The 19,469-nt window shown below is 40.5% G+C and overlaps 3 protein-coding genes across 3 annotated transcripts; 2 read left to right on the forward strand and 1 right to left on the reverse strand.

Annotated features, from left to right (window-relative positions):
* The first annotated feature begins 2,034 nt into the window (after positions 1–2,034).
* LOC137720055 (protein RNA-directed DNA methylation 3-like) lies at positions 2,035–9,274 on the forward strand. Its single transcript, XM_068459059.1, has 17 exons — positions 2,035–2,318; positions 2,940–3,190; positions 3,328–3,483; positions 3,613–3,771; positions 3,855–3,938; positions 4,149–4,216; positions 4,303–4,878; positions 4,974–5,025; positions 5,094–5,249; positions 5,360–5,503; positions 5,594–5,690; positions 5,778–5,927; positions 6,028–6,082; positions 6,174–6,235; positions 6,404–6,509; positions 6,630–6,664; positions 6,763–9,274. Exons 1-17 carry the CDS (start codon positions 2,147–2,149, stop codon positions 9,063–9,065), a joined length of 4,626 nt encoding a protein of 1,541 aa, XP_068315160.1. The 5' UTR covers positions 2,035–2,146; the 3' UTR covers positions 9,066–9,274.
* A 950-nt stretch (positions 9,275–10,224) lies between these two features.
* LOC137720619 (serine/threonine protein phosphatase 2A 57 kDa regulatory subunit B' alpha isoform-like) lies at positions 10,225–13,566 on the forward strand. Its single transcript, XM_068459707.1, has 2 exons — positions 10,225–11,395; positions 13,033–13,566. The coding sequence occupies exons 1-2, from the start codon at positions 10,367–10,369 to the stop codon at positions 13,354–13,356; spliced, it is 1,353 nt and encodes a 450-aa protein (XP_068315808.1). The 5' UTR covers positions 10,225–10,366; the 3' UTR covers positions 13,357–13,566.
* Positions 13,567–18,341: 4,775 nt separating this feature from the next.
* On the reverse strand, positions 18,342–18,902 carry LOC137719752 (uncharacterized). Its single transcript, XM_068458781.1, has one exon. It carries the CDS (start codon positions 18,900–18,902, stop codon positions 18,342–18,344), a length of 561 nt encoding a protein of 186 aa, XP_068314882.1.
* Positions 18,903–19,469: the final 567 nt, after the last annotated feature.

Raw genomic sequence — 19,469 nt, forward strand, 5'->3', positions numbered from 1 at the left:
TAAAGTTGTTGCTTCGGAGGCCAATAAGTTCTGCTCGTTACCTATTTTATAGTTCTGTGTTTTTAAGGACTTCAGGAATTTTTTTTTCCACAATTGGTCAATGGTTATAATTTCTTGTGTTCTTAGCATGCGTTTGATCTTGTGTGTGGCGTTTTGGTTGTTTGGTTGTATGCGCGAGTTATGAATGTCCTTAAAAACACAAGATCTTGTGAGAAGCGTTTGTTAGTTTGTACAAGTTAGAATTAGAATATCGCATGACCAGAAAAGGAAAAAAGAACTGTGGAATGGCGGACTTCCTACGTGTTGCATGGGCTCAAATGTCGATAGCGATATTAAGGACACCGATCAATGAGCTAAACACGTACAGCAGTGAGAACTGAGAAGGCATCGGATATTATTGTTAGTGTTTGTGAATAAGCTTGAAAACTAAGGCTTCTGTCCACCAAGTTCTTCACATATGAGATGCATGAGTTTATCAGATTTTAAACAGAATCGGATAAAACCAAGCATTTCTAAAAAGCTCCATACAAACATCGAGTCATATAAATGGAAAAAGAAAAACAGAAAACACACACAAAACAACGATGACTTCTCATGTGAGGCAGAGTGGCGGAGGTCGAATTGCTTTGGGGAGCAGACAGTGGACAACATTCTTGTTCAGCAATGTCCATTCTCATTTGAGCAGCGTTGCTTTGACCTCCTTAAGTCTTCTTAACAACCGAGTCCCATATGCCCTTGGTGATATTGCACAGCAAGAGAGTCCTATCTGCATCACTGCAACCAAGTATTCCTCTAACTTTTTGCCTTGACCGGTCTGCCATTGTGACGTCTGGGTGGTGCAGTTCTTTCGTGCAGTGTGTCATTGCCGTATCTGCCACTGTTTACATCACCACCTGCCTGCTTCGAGGTCAAGCTGTAATGAAGCATCAACAGCGTCCATCACATGGTCGTATTGTCACAACTTAACCACCTACTACTAGGTGTTAATCCTATGCTCCAACATTTGTTGTTGAAGGTTTGATACCGTAATAGTTGTCAACGGTCATGGTTGTATAAAATTGAGTGTGTAGAAGTTTCCCTGTAAACAAGCCAAAAAAAAAGAAGTGAAGAAGAAGAAGCAGAATTGAACAAGAAGGATTATTGAAGAAGAATATTTGAAGGAGAAGAAGAATAAGAAGCAAAACTGCAGAAAAGAAGGAAGAAGGAGGATCCGGAGGGTTTGGGTCCGGCGAGGATCCTATCCCCATATTTCCCGAAATGGGCTCCCAAATTTGGGTTTGTACGTTCAATATATTTGGGGTTTTAGCTCCAATTGGGCTCGGGTCGGGGTGTTTTTCATTACTTGATGCTAAATTTTGGGTTTTAGCAACTTTGGTTGGAGTTGGTCTCCCAAGAGAAATGGTTGGATCTATTGACAATGCCTCACAGTTATATCCAAACACTTTTCTTGTTAATTATTTTTGTAAAGAAGCCATGATGAAAATTTCCATTTTTTGGAAAATCATACAAAAAGGGCAAGTGAAGGCATTAAAGCTGATCTTGTGAAATTCGATATATTTATTGTAAAAATAATTTTGTTATTGGTGATTTAGCTTCTTTGAATTTGTCAAGCAATTTGGGTCTAATCTTCTGTGAGCAAACTTGTCTTTAGTTGTTGATATAATTGAAGTATCGTGATCATGTTATATTCTTATGTAATCATTTTTTTATTTTATTTTATTTTATTTTATTTTTTTATTTTATTTTATTTTTTTATTTATGCCCCGTTTTCGACCAACAAAAAATGTGAGTGAAGGCTATACTCGTCCTTCTGTAGATTCATAAACAATTCTTTTAATAAATTTTCCATATTTTCGAAAGGGAAAATCCAAATTTGTAGCAACTAGCAACAATACTTGTTTCGACAATTGGCCAAGCATAAAGTTAATTTGACTTTAATACCCACGCGCCAAAGTCATAAAAAACATAGACACAGAGGACAGAACTGTAAAATCGCAAAAAGTCCCATTTCCCCACCTGCCACCTACACTTGAAAGAGCTGAAGAGCTTTTGAGGCCCAATTCACCAGTCGTCAGTGGCACCTCTCTCTCTCTCTCTCTCGCTGCCTGCGATTGAGGCACTTCTTCTCTGAAACCTTCGCATTGTGATGGCGTCGAAGGGTAAGGGGATCGCCGCCGGAGGCGGATTTTCCGGCGGGAAGCGTAAGCACGACGACAAGTCCGGTGGTGGCCGGAAGAGGAGCAACCCCGGCGTCCTTAGATTCTTCGAAGACGTCGCTGACGAAGCCGACGACGGCGACGAGAGTGACTTCGATGACGGTATATTCTGTCTCTGATGTCTTTTATGGTCGCGCATTTTCCATCTGGATTCGGATTTCTAGGGTTTTTGAAATGGGTTTTTTTTTTTTTTTTTTTTTGGAGCTTGCTTTGTGCGTATTGACAGATTAAACCTTTATTAATTTCCTGCATTTCCTTTGTATATTTGAATTTCTGGCTTTTGTGGTTGCTTGTGGAGCTTCAATTTTTTATTTTAAGTGTGTAGTTAGATTGCTTAATTTCTTAAACATGTTTGCTGACCATAAAGTAAATAATGGCTTTGAGGGACTTTCTTCGAATTATTGGGTCGATACCGATTTCGCCTAATGAAACTTCTGTGCATTTGGACATTGTTGTGCAGATGTCGTTAAGTATGCACTATTTTAGTTGCGTGCTGTGTTATATGGAATACACACACACACACACACACATATGTGCCTATAATAGTCATCTGTTTGTCCTCGTTGTGAAGTTAAGTTGAAATTTTGGCTTAAATTTACAGGGTTATAGTCATGTAATATATGTCTTTGGTGTATACAAGTAGCATGATAACTGAGTATGTGCATTTTGCCTATGAAATCTGTGTTTACACTCTGAAGTTTCTTTTGAAATTATTGATTACAGATTTTATGGAAGAAGAATTTGAAACAGAACCTGTAGCCCAGAATGACCCAGGGAAAGCACATAACCTTCCATTCGTCCCTAAAGAGGAGGATCTGGATGGTGAAGAATTTGAAAAAATGATGGAAGAACGATACAGGAGTGGCTCCAGCTATGTAACCTATGCTGAAGATAATTATGAGAACAAAAGGTCTGTTGATGGAAATGTTCTGCCTACTGTTAAGGATCCAATCATCTGGAAAGTGAAATGCATGGTATGACATTGAATTTTTTTTGTTGTAGAAAAATTCTGAGATGTCCGAAAAACCATCTTCCCTTTTTTTTTTTTTTTTTTTTTTCTTCTTCTAAAAAGAACGACCATCTTTCCTCAGTCAAATGTTTTGGGATGTAGGTTGGCCGGGAGAGGCATTCAGCTTTCTGTATGATGCAGAAGTTTGTTGACTTCCGATCGCTAGGTACCAAACTACAGATTGTTTCTGCATTTGCTGTTGAGCACATCAAGGGTTTTGTTTTCATCGAAGCTGACAAGCAATCTGATATTAATGAGGTGATCTTTCCTTTGGATGTTATAGAAAGTTGATCTTTTTATTAGTGAGTGCAGGAAAAGTTTCTTGTTTGGCCAATACTATTCTTAATCTTAATATACTAGTATCTGAACTTTCATTGATATTCTTAGGCATGTAAAGGAATTTGTAGTATATACCCGTCCCGAGTAATGCCAGTTCCAAATAACGAAGTTTCTCATTTGCTGTCTCCTCGGACTAAATCCAATGGAATTACTGCGGGCATGTGGGCCCGTGTGAAGAATGGGAACTACAAGGGTGATTTGGCACAGGTATAATTTGTCCCAGCTTGGGCTGGTTGGGTTGCTTTAATGGTTGACACTCATTTCCGCTATCTGGATTTTTTTTTCTGAAGGTTGTATTTGTGAACGATTTACGAAAAAGAGCGACTGTAAAGCTGATCCCCAGAATTGATCTTCAAGCAATGGCTGCAAAATTTGTAATAAATATCTTTCCTCTTTTTCACATGCTTTCCTCTTTCTGTTTGTTGGTAACGGTTTTTTTGTTTTAAATATCTTTCCTCTAATGCTTGTTTAATTTGGATTTGGATATGTGACGTCTTTGTGTGTTTGCAACTTTAGAATCCAGATCATTAAGAATCTGAATATGATTTAAGATTCTGTATGTATTGATTCCTTTCACTCTATAGGGTGGAGGAGGTACTAGAAAGAAAAGGCCTGCTGCTGCCCCAAGATTGATCAGCTCAAACGAACTCGAGTATGAAACAGATCATTGACTAGTAGTTCGTTATTTCCTGCTAGCTTCTGATAGAATGTTTATTTATTTATTTATCTTGCATGTAGGGAGTTCCGCCCTCTCATCCAGTACAGGACTGATCGTGAAAGTGGCATGAAGTTTGAATTTCTTGATGGTCTGATGTTCAAGGATGGATATGTATACAAAAAAGTATCAATAGATTCATTAAGCTTCTGGGGTGTTATGCCATCAGAAGAAGAGCTACTGAAATTCACTCCTTCTGAGAACACCAAAAATGAGGACGAGGACTGGCTTACAGAGCTTTATGGTACAACAGAAAAGAAAAGGCGGACCATCAAAATTGAAGAAGGCGGTGGTAAAGGAGATGGTTCATCAGGTTCTGTGGGGAAAGGAGAGGGTTCATCAGGGTCTATGGGGAAAGGAGAGGGCACATCAGGGTCTATGGGGAAAGGAGAGGGCACATCAGGGTCTATGGGGAAAGGAGAGGGTTCATCACAGACTATGGGGAAAGGAGAGGGTTCATCTGGGTCTAAGGGGAAAGGAGAGGGTTCATCAGGTTCTATGGGAAAGGGTGAGGACTCATCAGCGTCTATGGGGAAAGGAAAGGGTTCTTCAGTGTCCAGTGGGAATGGCTTTGAACTGTATGATCTTGTTTGTTTTGGGTGAGTCCTGTACGAACTTATGTGGCCTTGGTGATCCTCCATGAACTGCTTATGTACATTGAAATGATTTTTACTGGTCTTATTTTCTATTGCAGCCGGAAAGATTTTGGTCTTGTAATAGGCATGGAGAAAGATGATAGCTACAAGGTACAAAATCTAGTTTGTTTTCTCAGATATTTTAAAATACTACTAACACTCTGTGATGTGTGTCCTAGATTCTGAAAGAGGGGGTGGAAGGACCTATTGTGCTGATGGTTCAGAAGCGTGAGTTAAAGAATGTTCTTTCTGATATGAAATTTACGGCATTAGATCGGCACATGAAGGCCATATGCGTTAGTGATACTGTCAAAGTGTTGGAAGGACCTTTGGAGGTTTGGCACTAACTTGAGATCATTTATCTTAGAACGTAAAAATTAGTTTACTGAGGTACATATGGCTCCATAGTCTGGAATATTTACACTAGTTTGTCCCAATTTTGCAGGGTAGGCAGGGTATTGTTAAGCAAATCTATAGAGGCACCATATTCTTGTATGATGAGAACGAGACAGAAAATGGTGGTTATTTTTGCTCAAAATCCCAAATGTGTGAGAAAGTTAAGCTTTACATTGATTCTTGCAAAGAAAAGGTAGGAAGCTTTTTTCTTTTGTTCTTTGAGTGTATGGTATATTACATTTTAGCATGAAGGCGTTGGTAATGATATTTCTTCCTCATTCAGGATGGGGATTCAGGTGCTCTGGGTTTTGGAGATTTCATGTCATCTCCTAAATCACCGCTTTCGCCAAAAAAGCCATGGCAAGAAAGGGATAGTAACTGTAAGTATGAGTGCTAGTGCTGTGATTTAAGTTTTCAATTGTTAATATCAAGTTTTCTGCCTCCTGTTGATTAATTATTTAATGCAGTCAGTCAGGGTGATAAAGATGGAATGTTCTCAATTGGTCAAACTGTAAGAATCCGTGTGGGTCCATTGAAGGGATACCTCTGTCGCATCTTGGCTATACGCCGCGCTGATATTACTGTTAAGCTTGATTCTCAGCAAAAGGTTCTTACAGGTTGGTCAATATCATTTTGATTACTGCAGGGAGTTTGGTTGCTTAATCATTGAATGCAATTCTACGGCTGTCATAAGTTTGTTGTTTCATTGTTATGCAGTTACAAAAGAGCATATTTCTGAAGTTCGTGGAAAGAGCTCTAATGTGCTGATTGGGTAATTATATTTAGTCAATTAATCATTTATGCCAAGCTTTTCATACTTAATTGTATTTTCTAAGTGTGCTAATGTCTCTTTCTCTGTAAAGTGAGGACCCGGAGTCCAGTTTAAAACCATTTGATTTGCTCGGAACTGAAGGAGGCTCAAATGGTATGCATCTTCTGGAAGCAATTTCTACCTTCATTCCATACTTAAATCTAGTCAACTCAACATAACATGCCACATAGCTGGAAAGGGGATCACTTTTGTATGCAACTATGCATATATGTTGTTTTTGACCTTTAAAAATCTGACCTGTGGTGCTTGTTATATTTGAAGACTGGACAAATGGAGCTGGGGGATCTGCTGGGGGTGATGGGTGGAATGCTGGAGGGGCATCAGCCGGGGGTGGTGGGTGGAATGCTGGAGGAGCATCTGGTGAAAGGTAATCCGACAGAAATTCATTTTATGTTGTACAAGACGTAGTTTTCTATTTGTTTATTTGATGCTTTTTTTACCAAATTCCTTTGTGTATAATCTGATGCTTATGACCACTTTCTTGCAGTAACTCTTGGGCTAGTGCAAATCTTGTTAAAAAAGGTATGTTCGGTTCTGAAGTTTAATGATATCAACGTCTTTGATGATCAATGCTTTTTTTGGCAAAGCTGCTTCATTTATTTTCTTTTCATAACTTGTAGATGATGATACTTCTTGGGGGAGCAAGGCGGCTCCAAGTACAGCTTCATCCTGGGGTGCAGCAGCAGCACCAACAGCGGATAACAATGATCAAGGTGCTGGCTGGGGAAAAAGTGACGCTTGGGGAAAATCAAGTTCTAAAACTGAGGGTGATAGTAGTGCACCAGATAACAGTGATCAAGGTGCTAGCTGGGGAAAAAGCAACACTTGGGGAAAATCAAGTGCTAAAGCTGGGGGTGACAGTAGTGCACCAGAGAACAATGATCAAGGTGCTGGATGGGGAAAAAGCGATACTTGGGGAAAATCAAGTGCTAAAACTGGGGGTGGCAGCAGTGCACCAGCAGATAACAATGATCAAGGCGTTGGTTGGGGAAAAAGCGACTCTTGGGGGAAATCAAGTGCTAAAACTGGGGGTGACAGCGGTGCCCCAGATAGCAATGACCAAGGTGCTGGCTGGGGAAAAAGTGACTCTTGGGGGCAGAAGGCTGAACCTGCTGGGACGGGTCAACTGGATTCATGGGGCAAAGGTAAAAATGTTGTTGATGCGGGTGCATGGGGAAAGAAGTCTGATGCACCATCTGGTGATATTTCAAGCCCTGGGTGGGCTCAACAGAAATCTTGGGACAAAGGAAATGCAGTTGGTAGTGATGGGCCTGCTTGGGGTAAGCCTCAGAATAAAGCCACAGGGAACTGGAGCAGTAAAGATGAACCAACTGTTGGCGATGCAGGGTGGAAAAGCTCAACGCCTGCTGAAAATGTTCAGACTGGAAGCTGGGGTAAGGCAGGTGGTGGTTCAACCGAGAGTAAACAAGATGGCAGTTCTTCTTGGGGTAAGCCATCTGGAGATTCTTCATGGGGTAAACAAACTGGAGGGTCTTCATGGGGTAAACAAGCTGATGCAACCGCTGCTGGAGTGGGGAACAATGGAGGCAAGTGGGGCAAAGGATCTACTGCCAATGAACAACAAAGTGGTGGAGGGGGAGATCAGGTTTCTAAATGGGGCCAGAAGGGCAATTGGAACTCAGGATCTAGTGAGACTGGTGGCAGTCAAGAATCTGGTTGGGGTAAGAAAAGCGATGGGAACATCGGATCTGCTTCCTCAGGTGGGAACCAGGATTCCACTTGGGGCAAGATAATCAACTCGAACTCAGGATCTGACGACACTGGAGGAAATCTTGATTCTAGTCGGGGGAAGAAGAGTACTTGGAATTCTCAATCTAGTGAGACTGGTGGCAATCAAGAGTCCAGTTGGGGGAAGAAAAGTGATTGGAAATCTGGATCTGATGACACCGGTGGGAACCAGGATTCAACTTGGGGCAAAAAAAGTAGTTGGAACTCAGGATCTGGTGATGCAGATCAGAAATCTGGTTGGGGCAGTAAAAGCAGTTGGAATTCAACAGATGGTGGGAATGGAGACCAGCCTGGGGATTCAAGTGGTGGGAATTGGAGAGGTGGACGTGGTTTTGGAGGTAGAGGCGGTGATAGAGATGGTGACAGAGGAGGTTTTGGAGATGGTGGGCGTAGAGGGGGTTTTGGGGGTAGAGGTGGAGGCGGGAGCAGTGGTGCTTGCTTCAAATGTGGTGAATCTGGGCACATGTCGAGGGAGTGCCCCCAGGGTGGTGGAGGTGGTAAAGGTGGTGCTTGCTTCAAGTGTGGTGAGTCCGGGCACATGTCGCGGGAGTGCCCTCAGGGCGGTGGAGGCGGTAAAGGTGGTGCTTGCTTCAAGTGTGGTGAGTCTGGACACATGTCGAGGGAGTGCCCACAGGGTGGTGGAGGTGGTAAAGGTGGTGCTTGCTTCAAGTGTGGTGAGTCCGGGCACATGTCAAGGGAGTGCCCCAAGGGCGGCGGCGGCGGCAGTAAAGGTGGTGCTTGCTTCAAGTGTGGTGAGTCCGGGCACATGTCAAGGGAGTGCCCCCAGGGCGGTGGAGGCGGTGGAGGCGGTGCTTGCTACAAGTGTGGTGAGTCTGGGCACATGGCGAGGGACTGCTCCCAGGGCGGTGGAAGCTATGGTGGTGGCAGCCGTAGCGGTGGAGGCGGCGGTGGTGGTGCTTGCTTCAAGTGTGGCGAGTCTGGGCATATGGCAAGGGAGTGCCCCCAAGGCGGTGGAGGCGGTAGCAGTGGTGCTTGCTACAAGTGTGGTGAGTCAGGGCACATGGCGAGGGACTGCTCCCAGGGCGGTGGAGGCTATGGTGGTGGTGGCCGTGGCAGTGGCGGAGGTGGTGGCCGTGGCAGTGGTGGAGGCGGTGGCTGCTACAAGTGCGGACAGTCTGGCCATTTCGCAAGGGAGTGCCCGAACAGTGGTTAAACCAGCAACTTCACCCCTACTGTCCTCTCCTACTGCTGGTCTGTTAGTTTTTGCTTAATTTAGTCTGGTCTTTCTATGAATCAAACAGTACTCATTTAAGAATCTTGGATGTTGGTTTTGTGGGTCATCTCTGTTGCTTCCAATCTGTCGAAACATGAATCGATGACGATGTCTTTTGATGATTTAATTTCACTTTTCTTTTCTTCTTATTTTTAAGTTATTAGTGAGGATTTAGTATTTTGGCAGAAAATTGTGAATCTCTGCTCCTCATTGAAAAGTTTCTGTATCTGTTTGACAAGTTTTGTCTCCCACTCTCTTATTCTTCACAAATGTGCTTTCAAAAATTTTGCGGGAAATGATTTTCGCACTCCAACTATCACCCCTCACACTTAGAGGATGTTTTCGGGTGCTATTGAAGTGTCAAAGTCGTCACCCTATTCTTAATTTTGATACAAGTAATTCTCCTCTCCTGATCTCTTAATTTTGATATAAATAATTGTCCTTTCTTGATCTCAAGCGTACATATTATGGTGTCAGTGTCTCTCATGTGTTCTCTCTTCACATGAATACATTAAGTGATAAGACGGAATCTCTCCATTCTCATTACGTGCATATACATATGGTAACATGTCCTAATCTATCAGTTAAGACTTTCACTTTTAATGAGTTCGTTTTAAAATGTTTGAGAGATTTTACTTCTAAAGAAACACTTGCAAAAATCGAATCCTGGATACGATCATTTTACTCCAATACATAAAACAAGTTTCATGCTCATGCCATTCCTAAATTCAAGACAATTTAACAAGAGCATGCAAGTTCAAATGAATTCATTTTACGCCTATAAGTTTTTCTAGTATACACCAGAGTACAGTGAACATCGAGATTCTTAATAGCTACATCATTAACAATTAAATCTTTAACCGCGCATTCAACCGTCCATTATTCTTACTGCATGCTGCAGACCGGAGCATGGTAAAAAATTTGTACGCGTCGACCATACTTGCACGCTCAAGTGGGGGAGAGAGAATAAAAAAAACATTCCATTTATGGTCGAGCTCGAGCTCTACTCCCCCAGTTCCAGCAAGAGTGACCACAAACTACTTCCTCAATCGCACAAACTCCACTCAAAACTTTCCCGCACTTTCTCTGTAAATTTTCCCACCTCCCAAACACCCAAATGATTTCCAATCCCTCTTCCCCCAAATCCCTCCTCATCCCCTACCAAAAACCCTAACTTTCCTCTCCATTCCAGTCTCCTAGGTCGTCCTTATCCCTTCCCAAAAATCCCAATAAAATAAAAAATGCTCACCAAAATCATAAAACGCGGCCACCGCAAATCCCCAAAACCCGACTCCACCGATCCCGAGTCACGACTCGTCACTCTCTCCCCTCTCATGGAAACCCTCCCTCTCCTCCTCGACGCCGCCGTCTCGGACCGCCCGGCCCTCCTCCTCAAAAAGCTCCAGCTCTGCTCTTTCTACTGCGACTTCTCCAGTTCCCTCAAATCTGCTGGGGAGAAGGAGCTCAAGCGCCAAACCCTAATGGAGCTTGTCGACTTCATCGACTCCCGTTCGCTCAAGCTCACCGGTCCAATGCAAGAGGAGCTCATCCGCATGGTGTCAATCAACATCTTCCGGTGCCTGCCGCCGTCATCGGACCTAATCGAACCGGACGAGGAACCTTATCAGGAACCCTCCTGGCCCCACCTCCAAATTGTCTATGAACTTTTGTTAAGGTACATTGCCTCCCCTGAAACCGATGCTAAAGTTGCCAAGCGTTACATTGATTATATATTTGTGCTGAGGTTAATGGAGTTGTTCGATTCGGAGGATCCCCGAGAACGCGAGTATTTGAAAACCCTTTTGCATAGAATTTATGGGAAGTTCATGGTTCATAGACCCTTTATTAGGAAGGCCATGAACAATGTGTTTTATAGGTTTATATTCGAGACACAGAGGCATTGTGGGATTGGTGAGTTTTTGGAGATTCTAGGGAGTATAATAAATGGATTTGCTTTGCCCATGAAAGAGGAGCATAAGTTGTTCCTAGCGAGGGCACTTATTCCGCTGCACAAACCCAAATCCATATTGGCGTATCATTACCAGTTGGCCTATTGTATCATACAGTTTGTAGACAAGGATTCTCAGTTGGCCGAACCAGTGATCAAGGGGTTATTGAAGTTCTGGCCGGTCACCAATTGTCAAAAGGAGGTTCTGTTTCTCGCAGAGTTGGAAGATGTTTTGGAGGCTACGCAGGCCACAGAGTTTCAAAGATGTATGCTTCCGCTTTTTGGACAGATTGGACGCTGCCTTAATAGCCCTCATTTCCAGGTGAACAAAAAAGAGACTGTTTTTTTCTTTTCTTTGGTACAAGTAGCATGGTAGATGCCGTTTAATTGATTTTGCTTTCGAAGGCATCTTTATCTTTAGGTGTATTTTGGTTTTGGATTGCTCATCTTATTATTTTCTTAAGTGATTTTTGGAACATTGTTGTTGATATAAACGAATATGTGATAAAAATGTATCATTAGTTTTGTTACATCAGACACTCAGAAATAAGTTAGTAAGTTCTTATCAAAAAAAAAACAAAAAACAAAAAAGGTTAATAAGTTGAAGGGGAATTAACTGTTTATTGTATAATGATTAGCGTTACTTTGAGGGCTTTCTTTCCCTCTTTCCATTGTCAACCGAGACTGCTTAAACAGTTAAACCTAATGAAAATGATTCGAAGTGTTATTTAACTTGTTTGTAAAGAATATATATCTACATGAGTAACCAATATCTTAGATGTGTATGTCATTCCAAGTTGGTCATCTCGAATAGTGTTGAAATTTCTTATGATACATCTCTGCCGCTATTTTGGAACAGGTTTTGGGTGTCTATACATAGTTGTGTGTAGCTTGCTGCCAGTGTTAGATAGTAACATCCCCTCGTGTCCCCTTCTTGTAGTGGTTGATGATTCACCTCTGCAACATACAATAGCTATTTATAATAAGTTATGCTGTCAGGAAATTTAGTTAGTATAGGAGAGGTTCTTTGAAGAAATCTCACCATGTGGCTAGTCTTTTTAAAAGAAATACAAGTTTTCTTTTTCGTTTACATCCATCTGGAAGTCCAGTGTGTAAAAATGGTAATGAACAGGGCATCACATCGTGGATTATGAATTACGTATTAATAAAACTACCATCCCCACAACACCTTTTATAGAAAACCCCGTGGAGACTCATAGTGGAGGGAAAAAAACCCATACTAACTCTAACTAGATTTTAGAGTGAAATTGTTTTTGCGCTCTTCTCTAATGATTATAGGGGTTTTATGAGAAAAATCATAATATTTTGGCTGGGTTGTTTTCCGTTTAGGTTCTACAATTCTATTGTCATAAGGCCATAAGCAATTAACCCGAAGCTATTTATCTTTCTTTTTTTTTTTTTAATTTGGTTTTTTAAGATGTGGGGGCCTTGGGCTTAATTTTAAATGTGGTGCCATGCTTGTAATTTTCCAGTCTTTGTATGAACCATTTATCATGTTTGGGCCCTTCTAATAATAAAATGGGTTTTTTTTCTGAAGGATTGTAAGGGTACTATTCATGGGTTGTTGAAGGATGATGGGTTTGAATCTAAAGCTCCCATTAAAACTTAGAGTGCTTTGTTTAATCAAGAACTGTTGTTCCCAAAGCGGGTCAAGGACGGGCTAGCCAGCAAATACATTTGCTTGGTCCATAGTTTTCATAACAGCTAGGCAGTGTCTATAGTTTCACGTTTTCTCTCCTCCTTAATTGATAAAGATATTGTGTTTCTGTATTACTACTTATTATGTGTTGGAATCTATTGGTACATGCATCTTACTTGCTACCGCACAACAAATTATCTTCTTGGCAATGAGGAAGAAAGCTTAATTGAAAAGTGTATCTGGTTTGTTGTATGAATGTTCTATTTGAAAAGTGCTTGTAACATAAGGATGTGTGGCAGGTTGCCGAACGGGCTCTTTACTTGTGGAACAGTGAGCACATAGTAACTTTAATTTCTCAGAACCGGAATGTGATATTACCATTAGTCTTTGAAGCGTTAGAGAAGAATACGCAAGGTCACTGGAACCAAGCGATCCATGGATTGACAGGAAATGTCCGAAGGATGTTCCAGGAAATGGATGCAGAATTGTTTGAAGAGTGCCAGCAGCAGTACTTAGAGAAAGAAACCAGAACTAGAGAACAGGAAGAGCAGCGGGAGTTGACTTGGAAGAGAATAGAAGCAGTGGCGGCAAATGCAGGTGAAGATATGGTCTTGGTTAGTTAACTAAACATAGGGCAGAAACATTTCAAATTTTCTACTTAGATGGCGTTTTGCGAATGTGTTGCAATGTCAAAAGTCCCACGAAGCCTACGAATAATTAGTAACGGAGGAAAATATAGATACTGTAAATGCTTGCAAAGATTTTGCCATTGTTTTCCTTTATTCCCAAAAGGGAAAAGCTATGTGCATACTCTGTTAATTATACTTTTTTTACCTTAGGCTGTGTTCATTCTCGTCGTCAAATGACTCGGTTATATCTTGTTCGTCGACGAGCTTATAAATGTATTTTGGTTCGAATTTCTTAACGATTATCGCAGTAGCTGTGCAGTAGTAAATTCATCACTTTGGACTTACTTTGCTATGTAATTTTCTTCTGTTTACTTGTTTTACTAGCTCATAATTCACAAAGTTAAGAGTAAGCACTTGCACGAATGTGAAAAAAAGGCATTCAAAGGACTTTTAGGTTTTGTTTTACTAACTCACTTTTCACAAAGGTAGAATAAGCACTTTGTTCGAAAGTGAAAAAAGCGCTCAAAGCAGCACTTCAGGTTTTGTTTTACTAGCTCACAATTCACGAACGTAGAATAAGCACTTTGTACGAATGTGAAGAGCACTCAGAGAGGCACTTTTAGATTTTAGCTTAACAGAAGACACGGAGACATGCCATGTTAACTACATTATTATGACTCAATGAAAACGAAGCAGCACTAAAATTCAACGAAAATAGTCGATGCAAAAAAAGCAAAAAAGAGAAGCCGCTGAATTTGACATGCCATCCGAAATTTTCATCTCAGCCAACCATATCCTATCCTCATATATTCTCTCCATAATTTTCTCCTTTTCATTTCTTTCGTACATATCTAATCTAGGTGACGAGAGAAGATTTGGTACTGTCTGACTATGGTAAATTTCACATTGAGTGAAACTATCATGGAGTCGATTGAAACTAAAATACAGAGGGTCCTATACTTTTTATGAGAAGTGTCTTGCAAATGATGTAGTCAACCATTCTATAATTTTTGTCATTGGTATCCTACAAACAACGTAGTCGATCATTTTATACTTTTTGCGAGAAGTGCCATACAGACAACATGGTCGATCGTCCCTAACCAAGTTTTGCCCTAGCTAAGCCTAAGCCTACCCAAATCTCAACCAATCAAAACACCCAAAACATGATCTTCCAAAGTCAAAAGCACACTCAAAAACACATCACTCACTTGATAGTGTGTAAAACACAAAAATTATGTCACCTTAAGCACCAAGGAACCTATAAGAATGCGGATAAATACATTATATGTGGGGACCACACACGCAATCAATCAATTTGAGAAATCTTTTCTTCGCATTTTTTTTCTTTATCTTATTATGATTATAATTTCTTTAAATCCTATAATAATGTTAATAATAATGGTAGTGATAATAGAGCACTACCATGTTTGGTGGTAAAGTACAAAATAAAAATAATTGAAAGACACAAGAATATTGTGTTTGGGCTTGGTCGAGCACCGTTCCCAAATATCATTCCAAAATAGTCATCGTCATTGCCGTGGATCTTTCTTCTTTTGGACGGAATGGATCTTTCTTAATGTCCAAATAACGAACGATCATTGGGGTGCTAAGTGGATAAGCCTTGTCCATGCCAAATCGCTTCAGTAATTTTTCAATGTAAGTTGATTGATGGACCAAAATTCCATTAACACAATGCTCGATCTGCAATCCGAGACAATATTTTGTTTTCCCAAGGTCTTTCATTTCAAATTCGCTTTTCAGATATTCAGCAGTTTTATCGAGCTCTTCAGGGGTTCCAACGATGTTCATATCATCAACATATACTGCCACTATAGCAAATTCAGTATTTGATTTCTTAATGAACACACAAGCGTAGATGACATCGTTGGTATATCCTTCTTTAATCAAATACTCACTGAGACGATTATACCACATTCGTCCAGATTGTTTCAACCCAGATAATGATCGCTTTAATTTGATTGAAAACATACCTCGTGGTTTGTTAGTTGCTTCAAGCAACTTAAGTCCTTCTGGGACTTTCATATATATGTCAGTATCTAATTTTCCATATAGATACGCGATGATGACATCCATAAGTCGCATGTCAAGTTTTTTCTGAAACCACCAAATTTATTAAGTAACGGAACGTAATTGCGTCCATTACAGGAGAGTATGTATCTTAATAATCAATTCCAGGTCTTTGTGAAAAACCTTGTGCAACGAGTCGTGCTTTATATCTTGCAATCTCGTTTTTCTCGTTGCGTTTCCTTGTTAATACCCATTTGTAATCCACGGGGTTTACACCAGGCGAGGTTTGGACTACCAGTCCAAAAACACTTCGCATTTCCAAGGAATTTAATCCTGCTTGGATTGCATATTTCCACTTAGGCCAATCTTGTCTCTGTTTGCATTATTCAACAGAGCGGGGCTCAATGTTATCGCTTAATATAATTTCAGTGGCTATTGCAAATGCAAACATGTCGTCGATGATTATTTCATTTCGATCCCATAATTCATTAGTACATGCATAATTTATGGACATTTCTTTGCTTTCATGTACTTTTGTCTCTTCAGGGACAGATGTCTTATCGATGACATTTTCTTTTTCTGGAAGTACAGAATTATGAATTATGGATTCATCATTCATTTTCTTTTCCTGAATGATTTCATTTGGGTTCAATTGTGCACTCATCTTTCTCTTTTGAGGGGCTGAATCTTTTGAACTTAGGGGTCTACCACGCTTTAGGCGTGCACTAGATGAATCATTCGCTGCCACTTTATTTTGTCCAACAGAAACATCAATTCTTGCAGGTGCATTTGCAGCTGGTATATGTGACTTTGTCACTTTCAAAGCATCATTAAATGCATCTGGCATTTGATTAGCAATACTTTGAAAATGAACGATCATTTTCACTTCATTTTCACATTGAATGCTTCTCGGATCAAAATGAGACAAGGTGGGAACAACCCATGTCAGCTATTGCCGTTCTTCTGGAATGGTCTTTTCTCCACCTAACGACGGGAAGACTGTCTCATCAAAGTGACAATCAGCAAAACGAGCTGTAAACATATCACCTGTCAAGGGTTCCAAATATGTAATGATACATGGTGAATTAAAACCCACATAAATTCTCAGTCTGCGCTGAGGTCCCATTTTAGTGCGTTGTGGTGGTGCAATAGGCACATAAACAGCATAACCAAAAACTCGTAAATGTGAAATATTTGGCTGATGCCCAAACACGAGTTGTATAGATGAATATTAGTGGTTGGCTATGTGTCTCAATCTAACCAATGATGCAGCATGTAATATGGCATGTCCCCATGCAGATACTGGCAATTTTGCTTTCATGAGCAGAGTGCGGGCTATTAATTGAAGACGCTTGATAAATGCCTCTGCTAAACCATTTTGAGTATGGACATAAGGAACAGGATGTTCAACATCAATGCCTAGTGCCATACAGTAATCATCAAAGGTTTGAGACGTAAATTCACCAGCGTTATCAAGTCGGATTGACTTAATGGGATGATCTGGGAATTGTGCTCGCAACTTAATTATCTGAGCAAGAAGTCTCGCAAAAGCTATATTTCGAGTAGACAACAGGTAAACATGTGACCATCGGGTATATGCATTAACCAAAACCATATAATATCGAAATAGTCCACAAGGTGGTTGAATAGGCCCACAGATATCCCTTTGAATTCTTTGCAAAAATGATGGGGATTCAACATCAACCTTTAGTTGTGATGGTCTAATTACCAACTTCCCTTGAGAACAAGCCTTGCAAGGGATATCATTTGAGGTAGTAATGTGTCTACTTAATAATGGATGTCCATTAGAGTTAGTAATGATCCTACGCATCACGGTGGATCCTGGATGACCCAGACGGTCATGCCAAAGGATGTAAACTTTTGAATCTATAAACTTCTGGTTCATGACAATATGTACCTCAATTGTCTTTATATATGTATAATACAATCCACTCGATAAACCATGTAACTTCTCCATTATACGTTTCTGGATATCATTAGAAGTAATGCATAAATATTCCACATTTTCTACACCTTTTGTTTCAATGTGGTGTCCATTTAGACGTATGATAAATTTCGAGTGGATTAAGTAGCGTAAAACGCATTCTGTATGAATAATATTGTTCCATTTGGTAACATAATCTGGACTTTTCCTGAGCCTTCAATTACATCTGATTGCCCTGATATTGTTGTTACCTTTACTTTTGCAAGTACCAAGCTCAAGAAATACTTTCGATCTCGAAGTATTGAATGCGTGGTTGCACAGTCTGCAAGACAAAAATCTCCGCCATTGCTCTTGTTTTAAGAATAACCATAATTTTTATCCATGTTTTCTGAGTAAAGAAATTACAGTTAAAAAACAGTTTATTCATACTGGAATACTACTTTTATTGAATTGAAAATGCGAGCATTAAACCACAAGTGCAAATAACAAGAGTACATTAAACATAAATGATTCAATCGGGCCCATAAACTTCATTCCCTTTTTCAGTAATAAAGTCTGAAACATCCAGGTGGGTTGTGTTCAACTGTCCTGATAAATTAGACACTGGATCAGGTATTTCCATTGGTTAAACCTAGTCGAGGAAATTGGTCTCGACACCCTTCTCTTTGAGGGAGGCTTGATACATATCCACCAGATGTTTTAGGGTACAATAGGTACACGCCCAGTGCCCATTGCCACCACATCTATGGCAAACTCTTTTAGGATTTCTAGGAGTGTTCATATGAGTCTTGCATTTCTGGCGATTTGCATTCTTAAAGCTTGGGCCTGTATTATGCCTTGGAACCTGGTTGTGAAACTGGACACCATGGTTCTTGCCTTTCCCATTCCACCGGCCTCGCTTGTGGCCATGTCCTCGTTTGTAATTATTGCCACGAGAGAATGTGGTATTCCCTTCAAGGGAAGCAGCATTCACTTCTGGGAATGGTGCAGATCCAGTAGGCCGGGACTAATGATTCTTCATCAAGAGCTCATTGTTTTGCTTAGCTACAAGAAGTACATATATCAGCTGGTTGTACTTAGTAAAGCCTCTTTCTCTATACTGCTGCTGCAGGAGCATGTTGGAGGCATGGAATGTGCTGAAAGTTTTTTCCAGCATGTCTTCCTCAGTTATTGTTTCTCCACAAAGCTTCAACTGGGAACTAATTCTGAACATTGCATAATTGTATTCAGCCACCATCTTAAAATCCTGGATCCTTAGGTGAGCCCACTCATAACGAGCCCTTGGAAAAATCACCGTTTTCTGGTGATTATATCTATTTTTCAGTGCCTTCCAAAGGGTTAATGGATCTTCAACTGTGAGGTACTCGCTCTTCAGTCCCTCATCAAGGTGGCGACAAATAAAGATCATGGCCTTCGCCTGATCTTGAGAGGATGTACTGGTATCCTCCTTGATGGTATCCTCAAGATTTCCTGCCCCCAGATGGATCCTTGCATCCATTACCCAGGTAAGGTAGTTTTTTCCAGTAATGTCCAGGACAACAAAATCCAGCTTTGCCAAGTTCGTCATTTTCTTTTCTAAAAGAAAATTGAGATGTGTAAGAACTTGCAATAATATGTATTATGGAGGAATATATTGTTAGAACTTCTGGTTCTTACAAATTTTGATATTCAGGCCAAAATGATAAGTACTCGAAATTTCAGGCTCGAGATTCACATGATTAATGAGAAGGGGGATTGTACTGCACCATTCTCATCTAAACAAATATAGGATGTGCGATTATTCCGCACCACTTTAAACAGCAGGAAAATTTAAATATGCAAAGCAGAGTGGAGGATTATACCACACCACCTAAAATTGCGATAAAATTTAAATATGCAGAGCAAGGTGGGTGATTATTCCACACCACCTAAAATTGCAACAAAATTAAATATGCAGAGCAGGTTGGGTGACTATTCCACACCACCTAAAATTGCAATAAAATTAAATATGTAGGATAACATGGGTGATTATACCGCTCCCCCTAAAATTTGCAATAAAATTAAATCTGCAGTCCTAGATAGGCGATGATACCGCATCATCTTTGATTGCATAAATAAACACTGGGTTAGTAGTCAATAGCTACACCAAACAAGA

Source organism: Pyrus communis, chromosome 16 (genome assembly GCF_963583255.1).
Source record: "Pyrus communis chromosome 16, drPyrComm1.1, whole genome shotgun sequence".
NCBI classification, from domain to species: domain Eukaryota; kingdom Viridiplantae; phylum Streptophyta; class Magnoliopsida; order Rosales; family Rosaceae; genus Pyrus; species Pyrus communis.

Coding starts and splice junctions, on each gene's coding strand:
- LOC137720055 (XM_068459059.1), top strand. CDS start 2,147: ATGGCGTCGAAGGGTAAGGGGATCGCCGCCGGAGGCGGATTTTCCGGC. Junction 2,319..2,939: donor CGAGAGTGACTTCGATGACG/GTATATTCTGTC, acceptor TATTGATTACAG/ATTTTATGGAAGAAGAATTT. Junction 6,236..6,403: donor AACTGAAGGAGGCTCAAATG/GTATGCATCTTC, acceptor TTATATTTGAAG/ACTGGACAAATGGAGCTGGG.
- LOC137720619 (XM_068459707.1), top strand. CDS start 10,367: ATGCTCACCAAAATCATAAAACGCGGCCACCGCAAATCCCCAAAACCC. Junction 11,396..13,032: donor TTAATAGCCCTCATTTCCAG/GTGAACAAAAAA, acceptor GATGTGTGGCAG/GTTGCCGAACGGGCTCTTTA.
- LOC137719752 (XM_068458781.1), bottom strand. CDS start 18,902: ATGACGAACTTGGCAAAGCTGGATTTTGTTGTCCTGGACATTACTGGA.